This window comes from Rhipicephalus sanguineus, chromosome 2 (assembly GCF_013339695.2).
Source record: "Rhipicephalus sanguineus isolate Rsan-2018 chromosome 2, BIME_Rsan_1.4, whole genome shotgun sequence".
Classification (NCBI taxonomy): Eukaryota; Metazoa; Arthropoda; class Arachnida; order Ixodida; family Ixodidae; genus Rhipicephalus; species Rhipicephalus sanguineus.
This window is the reverse complement of record NC_051177.1, coordinates 47707672-47717741: the sequence shown is the minus strand read 5'-3', so window position 1 is coordinate 47717741 and position 10070 is coordinate 47707672. Positions and strand designations below refer to the sequence as shown.

At 45.5% G+C, this 10070-nt stretch overlaps 1 protein-coding gene across 1 annotated transcript; it reads left to right on the top strand.

Annotated features, from left to right (window-relative positions):
• Positions 1 to 250: 250 nt before the first annotated feature.
• Positions 251 to 9829, top strand: LOC119381568 (ubiquitin-like protein 3). Its single transcript, XM_037649343.2, has 5 exons — positions 251 to 494; positions 3860 to 3968; positions 6723 to 6776; positions 9550 to 9627; positions 9687 to 9829. The coding sequence occupies exons 1-5, from the start codon at positions 468 to 470 to the stop codon at positions 9749 to 9751; spliced, it is 333 nt and encodes a 110-aa protein (XP_037505271.1). The 5' UTR covers positions 251 to 467; the 3' UTR covers positions 9752 to 9829.
• Positions 9830 to 10070: the final 241 nt, after the last annotated feature.

Genomic DNA, 10070 nt, shown 5'->3' with positions numbered 1-10070 from the left:
CCCCACGGTGTCTGCCCATAGCTGCACGGAGCTGAACAACAGAATACCTACAAACTACAAAGAGAACGCTAATACAGGCCCAAGAAGCAGCAATCGATCGGCCTCCGGCCGAGTGCCATCGTCCACCGCTGAGCAGCGCGCGAGGTCAACATTTCCCAGCAAGCACCGGGGCTCATGGGGAGAGGAACGCCATTTTCAAGGAGCTGTATCGGAACTGGCTTGCCCCGTCAACTTTGTCGCCGTGTGATGCTGTCCGCGGAGCTCCTCGTAAATTCTCATGCTCGCCTTTGTTTGCGAGCGGCGTGAGCGTCGCGAAAATCCAATCATCCAAGTGATGCTCGTGACGTGATCTCTGCCGTGGGTCGGTACGTCAGGCATAGCCCACCGTCCACCATTAGGCACCGTCCTGCGGAAACGTCTCTTCGGCTGCGTCGCGGATTCCAGCCTTGTGCTCGACTCTCGCAGCAATGAGCAGCCGGATTCCGTCTGACAAGGTGAGCCGAGATCCTTACTGGGTCGCCGCACGCATGGCTGACTCGCCTGCTGCTTTGTCGCTTAGCCTCATCGATCCGCGCATGTCGGGGCTTGGCTTTTGCAGAAGCTAGTCAGTCCACAAGTGTACGGGAACGCGGCCGCCACAGCGGTTCGGCCTGGAGCCCTCTGAGAGGGGTCAAAACGAGATGCGAGTCGCCCGCCCCACCCGCGTTGGTCCGTAGACAATCGACTTTGTGAGGCGACTGCTCTCCTTGCCTGCCCTTCCAAGCGAAAACTCGCATTCCGACATTTCTGGTCGATCATAATCGGTAGGCGCCTATGCGCACGTCATGAAACCTGTCTTGTCGTCAGACTACCTCGCCTGTCGTGTACAGTGTTTAAACTAGCGCCTGCGCATTTGTGAAACAGTTGACAAGAAGCTGTTGTTTGCCACTTCTACGCAATCTTACCATCTCTTCATACTGGAGCATTCGCTTAGGAGCGTTGGCTGTTCGCGATCGTGTTTTTCTTCGTTCGCTTGGAGTGATACCTAAACTTCGTGTGGTTCGTTCACGAAGGCGCTAGGAGGAACATTTTACGCAGTCTTTCAGATTTCGTCGCTCGATCATACGTGTAGTACCTTCAATGTGAACAGGACAATCCGTGACATCAGGATGCTTGGTTGGAAAATGCCGATGCCATGTGTAGGAAGGCGTAAAACTGAAATACGGCCTTACCCTGTTGTTCGCAGTTTTGCGGAATTAATGTGAAAGTGGTGCAACTACTAACAATCAAACGCAAAAACTAAAAGGTCATGAATGTCCGGTTTTAGTGTGTGCACTAAGAACGCCACTCCTCTGCGCATTCTTTTTGAAACTGGAGTGGCAGATTATCTTAGCCAAAAAAGAGTAGAGGCCAGCTTCACGCAAGCCATACGCGTCTAGCTATGGATGCATGTTTGGACCATCGGTTTCGGTTAAGATACTTTCACATTGTCAACTTTCAGTTCACAGCCGATGACCTGATAAATCTCGGCAATAACTTGACAGTCGTGATACTTGCCGGCTATAAAAACCAAATCGAAAACAGCCATGGCTTGGCCACTACAATATATTTGCGGATGGGCGCTATTATGCTGCAGAACAAGACATGAAACAGGCAAAGGATTGCAGAAACAACTACCATTGCACATCCTGCGGCCACAGTATATTGTCCCCATTAGAACCAGCACTATTCCTTGGTTGGATGGAGTGTAGCTGTGAAAATGTACTACTTGTTGTTTTCAGATTTTTCCTTGGTCATTTACCTTTGCTGAAATGTCTGAAGCTTACTTATAAGAGTCCCATGTTTTCTACATTCGAGCATACCTGTAAATCTTAACTTTTTTATTTTTTTTTTCAAGTACCGTTGAGTAGATGCGGACTCAGGTGACATGAATCTATGATTGTCAGTAAGATCGATTCAGTACAGCTTCTTTAAGCTTATTGAGACATTTTCCTTTTGTCTATGAATGTCATCAAACCATCCTCATGCACAAGCGACCTCATTTTCTCATACCTTCCCCTTTGGCTGGCATTAACTTATGCCATTTTTATGTGCCATACTTAAATGCTGAAGTTAACTTAATTGCATTGTATTGCATATTTTCCAAGTAACTGTACTTCTTATAGCCTCTGCTTTTGAGTGTGGATACTCAGTGACAGTAAGCTAGCCCAGATAACAAAAATACGAGGAAATTATTGAGCTGTTTTTTGCAAGTGCGAGGTATGAAGGAGTTGTGGCTATGAAGCAATTGCACATTATAAGGTCGGAAACGACTTGTCTTATGGAAGCTTTGTTGCCACTCTTGCTCAATTAGATTACGGAAAATATTCATTTTAGCGGCATTAAATGTGCCAATTGTGGTGAGTGATTTAGCTGCAGTTGCTTCATTTTCATCACATCAGCACAACATAAGAACAAAAGGGAGATGGTTCCAATATTTGTATGCAGTCAACGGCATTTGCTCAGCTGCACACGGTGCAGCTTTGAAATGTGGCGTTTTAAAGCATTGAGTTTGCTGGTGGCACAGTTACCCTTGCACTAATTCTTGCAGATAATTTAAATAGTTCTGCTTGCTGTGTTAGGATAGGGAAGCTTTTAATTAGTTGAAGCTGCTTGTTTTCTTTATGGGACATAAGCATGTCAGACACTTCACTTTGGAAACTAATTGTGAACACCCACTGCATCCAAATGCAAGAAAAGCACTGACTTTAAGGGCCCCTGTAATCAGCCCTCTAGATCTTGCTTGTCTAAATTTTGTTTTTGAAGTAACCTGTTTGTGTACCTGAACATGGAAAGCTCTCTGTACCATACCATCCAGGTACGAATTATTCTCTTGGTTTGCTCAGTGGTACCAGTGCTGCTGTACGTCAAGCTTTATGCTATGCCATAAAATTGAACAAATGGCCGTTCTGGTGGCCAAGATCTGTGGGAAACGGTCTCGTACTCTGCCATTGCCCTGAAGACCCCAAGATCACGGCATCCAAAGATTCAATTCTACCACACATGAGAGCTTGGTTCAATCTGTGCACATGTGTAGCCATTCTTCCACTGGCAGCAAGAGGCACTTAATAGATCATATTCACTTGTAGAGTGAACCTCCACACACTCCGTTGTATACAGGCTCAAACCATAAATGTGCGTCCACAACAGCTGCTATCACTATAAACGTGTGAATTCACCTTATGTAAACGTACAGTGCAGCCAATGCCCTGAGGGTAGTACCACTTCACTGTCAGGCGTAGTAATGTGCTGCCAAAGTTGTAAAGATGCAATTCTTTGTGGGTGCAAATGGGATCCGTGAAGGTAGAAAAGTTCTACAGTTGGGAGGAAGTATGATAGGATGTCAATTCAAGGAGCTAAGAAGGTAAAAGCTCACCAAAAACAGGGTCTCTGTGTGAAAGTGGTATATGAATATATGTATTTAAAAAATCAAGCCTTGCTTAATTGTGCAATAGAACACTTGGAACTTTTAAGAGCAGGGGTATTTGTAGAAGTGGAGCAGCAGTTTTTTTTTTTCTTCTCACGTTGACTTCGGGAAATCATGAACGTTACCTGAGCTTTGTTCTGGCTTTTGTATCGTGGGGACGATTTGCCGTATGAAGTACTCATTCTCTCTTCAAGATGTAGGATAGTAATCGTACTTCTTCAGTGTCATTGTGCTATGATGTAGTTCAGTGCATGTAGGTGCTGGATGTGATGTGTCGATTGCTTTGCCAGGTGGACAGCACGAGGGGTTTCTGCTCATCGGGAGGAAGGCACCGGTGACCGCGTCAGTATATGTGTCCGCACTGGAGGCTAAGTGTTGTCGCAGCATGACTTGAACACATGGCGCCTCTCGCAGGTGAACCTGCGGCTGATCTTGGTCAGCGGCAAGACCAAGGAGTTCGCCTTCAGTCCGAATGACTCGGCTGCAGAGATTGCCCAGCACGTGTTCGACAACTGGCCTCAAGGTGAGAAGATGTGATGGTGCCATATGGGCGGCGATGGGGCATTGCCTGTTCTGCATAGTATTGTCTATGAAAGATACTGTAACCAGCATTGTGCAGTTCCAAGAGGATAAAAACTATTTCCGCCCTACAGCCTTTAACACATTTTGCACTGTGGAGTGTAGCCAGAAAGACATTACACAGACGCAGTATTTACAGTGGAGGTTTAGGGGAACATGTGGTTGGCAAATTGATGTATGATGTTTTGACTTGCATAAATCATCTGCACGCATAATACGAGGTGGACATGTTTAGGCTGGGATAAAGTAGGCGTCAGGTTTTTCACCGAGTTGGCTTTCTTTTTTTCTTTCTTTTTTTCAATTGATAACTTTTCTGATCTAGTGCACCAATTATTCAGACACTAAAAGGTGGCTATACAGCTGCTGATTACAGTAAGACTAGTTGGGACCAATACACAAAATAAGCATTTAAGCGGCATTCCAGCAAAGGCACAACGTCATACAGCTTGACAATGAGTGTAACAGTGTCATAATAACGGGGGGGGGGGGGCATAGGTTGCATTGGCAGCCGCACACTGATTGCCATCTTAGCTCTCTGCTAAATTTGCGGCGTTCAGTTACGGTTCCCTGTTTTAAGTTAAAAACAAATCCCAAGTAAAAGAATCGGGCAGCATATCTTTTTTTTCCTCTTTCCTACCAAAAATGGTGAATCCCAGATATAGGAATATTGTAATGGCTGTTACCACTTTTTTCTGACAGTGAAAAGTTGTACTCTCAGTACGCTGATTGAAAAATTAGTAGCAATAATTTTCATGATCTTACTGCCTGTCAAAAATACGGAATACTTGTTTTTCTTGCTAGTCGAGTGGTGCAGTGGTTTGAAAGTTCAAACCAGTTTTTTGTCTGATCATTTCAATATGCTTATTCATATTTAGTATTAAAGTCCATTAAAGTGCAGGTTCACCGAAAGTTTTGGCCTCATGTTTAAAGGGGCCCTGTAACACCTTTCTTAGTTATATTGGAATAGTCTCATTATTGACTTATGACTCTTCACGATTCATATTCCGCAAAAATTTTTCGAATCTGTCAAGTCTACGTGGTGTTACCAAATTATAGAGATCACGTTCCGCAGCTTTCTCCCTCAACTCAACGCCGCGAGCGCGCGGAAAGCTTGCGCGGGGCGGAAGGGAGGGAGGGCGGAGGTGCGAGGATGCGCCGGAAGTGTTACGTCAGCACCGGCGGCATTTTCTTTCTTCATTTTTTTCTCTCTGGCGTCTTGGCGCAACCACATGGTCTGTGGCTCCACTTCCGGTCGGCTTGCACGGTCGTCGTCGATCGGAGCCATTGCACCGTGTATCGCGCCGTGCTTGAAAACTGCAAGTCGGTTTTGGTAATGTTGGGTGTGCACCTCGAACTGCCGTAGTGTTTTCATCGCTCTGCCAACCATGGACGCAAACCTGCGTGCGCGTTTGGAACGAATGACATGCTGAGATGGGTTTCGACCTACACTCCGATACACCGCCTCGTCGCACTGCTCGCGCTTGAATCGTGTTCAACACGCCAAAGCTGCGTGCACCCTTCTCCCAGTGGCGTACTTCGATGCTGTTTGCTCTTCGAATGCGGGCGCACAGCGAGCGCGGGCTGACAACAAAGAACTAAAGACTAGAAGAAAGGATCGTGGGGCATCGGGCCAGCGGCGGACCCATCCCCCGGCTGTCTGCAGCTACCGTGAAAATGCGAGTCTGCTTGGTTGCTGTGTCGCGGATTCACGGGAACCTGAGACTACGGGGAGGATACGCCGAGGTACGGCTCGATGACATACTGAACAGACAGCGAACGGGACTCTCGCCATACAGCGAACACAGGTATCCTAGCTAGCCGGCGCCAGCATTGTTATCGGAGAAATGCTGCACCGCTGCCTGGGTCGGTCGTGAGAACGTGCCGACGATGCAGTTTGCAGCTGACACTAATGGCTGCCACTCTCAACGCCAACCGGCGATGGTCAAAAGCACAGAAATATTCACGATTTCGGCACTGCGCATGGTGAAGAAAACGCAACCACGCAGCTACGAGCAGACGAGCTGTCGGTGAGACCGGAAGTGCTGATATTAATGTTTGTTCGGTGTTTTAACGGCATAAACACAATATAAACATACATATTATCTGCTTATTGAACACAAAATTAACAACGAAGGTACAAGAGGGCGTTATCGTGATTATAACATCAGCCAATGGGGAACTGCCGACAATCGCGTCATATATTGCGGACTTATACATCATTTGTCGAGAGAAGAGGGAGCGATTTTCAGCTGACTTTGAGAATTTATTGTAAATTCCAGGCCGCTCGCTTCGCTATAATATTTGGCTCGCGGTTCTCGGGAGGCCTCGACTACCGATTGGCAGCGCTTTTGACCCTGTTCAAAAGTGTTGCAGGGCCCTTTAAGTATAAGCAGATGGGTTGTTGTTTCACTTGGAGAACACTTCGGTCCAAGACAATGTGACACTTAGAGCAGTATCATTGTGTTTCATTCGTTAAATTGTCGTAGTTCCCTTTCTAAGTTGGTAATCTTCACTGGCTCCTTTGGCCATTGTAGGATCATTGTGCGTTCTTTCATCTTCAGTATCGAGGATGTAGAAGAAAGAATCATTTGATCCAGTACATTCACTAATATTTGGCAATACTACATTCATTGTAATAGGTAAGCATGGTCGTGAAAATACGAGGTGCTGTGTCTGACGGTCACGAGGCCTGAGGCAGAGATGCGCCTAATCTATCAGGGGCGCTTTCTACACGGCAATGTGACTTTGGGCGGTAATAAGCTGGTGTTGCATGAAAACATCTGCTGCTTGATTGAGTTCTCAGTGGAAAACAGGCTGTTCAATCTTGTGATATTGTTATAATTTCGGAGTAACCATTTCTCACTGTACAGCACTAAGTTACAACCTAAGGATTTTGTAGAGGACTCATGTGCTGTGTATTACATCACTGGTTCGGTAACATTGCATCAGTAGCCGAGATCAGTAGGCATGGAGACAAAATGGGCAACTCACTGCGTAAACACGTGCATGCACATGAGATGAAAACCTCGTAAAGCTCATATTTGAATGGCATGCAAGTCACACATGTGCTTTGCATTGTGTTACGGATATGCTTTTAAACCAACAGCTCAAATATCAGTAATATTGCACTTTAAAAAGATGGCATGAAACTTCAAAGTTTCGTCATGCCTTGTCTTAAGCTTCATTTCTGGATTTCGGTATATGCTGTCTGGGGCAGAATTAAGGTTGAACTTTGTTTTGTTGTAGTGTTTAGCTATATAATTGTGATATTCGCCTGTGTCACCATGAAACGCTGACTGAACGACTTGACCAGATGCATTCACTAAGTGACGCAAATGTTTTTGCCCTCACTATATGCCACAATTTGTCAGCTCACTTTCATGAGTGCTCTCTCCATTGAGGCAACAAGTACCAGCAGCCTTGTTCTCAGATTGTCATGTTGCAAATGCTGAGCACTTTACATTGTGTAAAGTGTGCCATCACTAACAAAGTTTTGTACTGTGGTGTACTGCATGACTACATTAACATTCTTACAAAGAATTGAAAGTAAACGACAAGTATCTGTTATATTGGTGGCTTGTTGCAGGTGAATGTCTAAAAGCAAGGCACAACCTAATATCAAACCTAATGCTAACACCAACATTTTAGGGATTATTATGAAGTCAGCCAACCCTTGTCATCATGCAGTGCTTATTACAAGTGCTTAATCTAAATGTATTATCACCTGCAACATTCATTCTGTGCTGTATTTTAAAACCCCATATTCGTTGGATTAATAATGTACCTTGATTGGTTGCATGGGAGTAAACATGATGTTTTTATGTCATCTTAGGTCGTGCTTCTGAAATTACGAATTTCCGACATTAGTCCGTAATAATTGCATGACAACCGGCTCTCCCAGTGATCTCCATTCAGCCTGTCATGCGCAAGCCGACCCGGTGTTACGCCTCCGATTTTTTCAGTTTCATCACCCACCTAACCCTCTGTCGTTCTTGGATGCATTTCCCTTCCCATGGTATCCATTCCATTACTGACTGATATGTCCTACACATTATGAGACTAGCCCAGACCCATTTTTATTTTCTTGTCAACTAGGATATTGCCTACTGCTGTTCGTTCTCTGATCCTCTCTGCTGTCTTCCCACCTCTCTTGTTAATGCCCGTAATTTTCCGTTTACATTGCGCTGCATATTCATAAGCTTAACTTCATCTTGACTGTTTTCCAAGCTTCTGCCCCAGATGGTAGTGCCCCATATGCCCCATACTTTACCATATATCTTGATAACCATTAGCATTAGGTAATTCTAATTATGTATTTTACTGTGCACAGTGAAAATATGCCGTAAAATCCCGAGCCCCCCCCTCCCCTTTCAAGATTCTGAAATGTCCCAATGACTGAGGAAGCCCCCCCCTCCCCTCCTGCTATTTTCACTGTTTTTATTCGCCCAGCAAGGGCGAATAAACACAGTGATGCATACTTATTCAATAAAGCATTTCATTAGAAGCACAAGTGTACATTCTTTATTCTTAGCAGCTCTTCGCTGCTACCTTGAATGTTGATCCACGACCAAGTAGGGGCACCCCCCTCCAAATTTTGTCAGTTTATCGTTCACGGGGGGACACTTTTGTTAATGTCTGAAATAACGTGTGTGCAACGCACCCCAATTCTTGAAGCATGATCTGTATGTTGGCATTTTTTTTCCTTCTTTATTTAGATTTCAGTCTTTCCATAGCAGAGCATAGATATCTGTTCTGCATGTGTGTAAATTCTTTTTTTTTATCCTTTTTAAATAACAAATTATAAACACTGATTATGTTGCAGTTGATTTTTGCATTAACTTTTTCTCCAGTGAGTGGCTATTGCAAGTAACTCTCGACATAAGCCTCCCTCTGAGAAACATTAGTTTTTAGCAGTGACGGTATTACCGTACAGTAAGCACAGATATACCATGCTGTCGTGGACAGTACGCTGCATTTTTTAAAACATTCTGGCCACCCAAGTTGCTTATTGCGTTACAGTAACATGATGAGATGATCAAAGTGGCTATGGAGTCTTGCGTATTAAAAAGGCTATGTGCCAACAATGACAGTACGGTATTTCCGTACCTGTCATATGGTATTACTGTTCTTGCTAAAACACCCCATTACCGCTGCGGTAGTCACACTAGAAAGCACTTGCCTCCGGCTTTTGGGGCTCAGAGGCCTCGAGGAGGCATAAGTGCTATTTCTAGGTTTTAACATTTTAGTATCATGATCACTTGCCATTGATTGAACACCTATAGATCACTCCGCATGCCACTGTCATAATTTATAGTATATATATTGTTTTACGCTTCCATACAGCGGGGTTTTTTAGGCCACTCGACAGCCATATTACATCCTATCATCGTAAATCACTATTCATTGTAAACACCACACTATCAGTCACTGTGCTCTTTGGCGACGCTTGGCCCTCGCTCCATTAAAAACCAAATATCGTCACCACTGCGGGATTGAAATCCTGAGCAGAGTATTTGTTTGAACAGCGCTGCAGCTTCCCCTGGGCAAGACCACTGTGATGCACCTCGTGCCCCGGGAGAACCTGCCCGAGCCCAACTCTCAAGGTGAGCTGTGTCATTGAGACACACCCTTGTCCCGGCCTAATCCTCGCTCGTCCACGCAGACCAACGCCAGAAGAGCAAAGAACGAAGCAGCGGCTGCTGTAGCGCCAGCTGCTCCATACTGTGAACTTCCCCGGACCGTCGTCGGCCCTGTACATACCTGAACAAAGAATAAAAGCGGACGCTGTGTGCGGCGACTACCGTGCGTGTGTGTGCGCGTGCGCTGAACGACACGCATATGTCCCCCCACCCGAGTGAAACCAATGGAAATGCGTGGGCGCAGTAATGAATACCCCCAACTTGGTAGCCGTTCCTCCCAAGGTGCACCACCAGGCTATCTGTTCCACCTAGTTTTCGTTTCAAACGGGAAGCAGCTAGCACAGCAACTGACTGCAAGCGAAGAGTAAGCAGCCATGGACTGGTCTCGTGGTGTTCGTGCTGGCGTT

Bases quoted from the DNA above. Each gene is read 5' to 3' on its own strand.
- LOC119381568 (XM_037649343.2), top strand. From the start codon at position 468: ATGAGCAGCCGGATTCCGTCTGACAAG. The intron at 495-3,859 runs GTGAGCCGAGAT...CGCCTCTCGCAG, and splicing joins GCCGGATTCCGTCTGACAAG to GTGAACCTGCGGCTGATCTT. The intron at 3,969-6,722 runs GTGAGAAGATGT...GGCCTGAGGCAG, and splicing joins GTTCGACAACTGGCCTCAAG to AGATGCGCCTAATCTATCAG.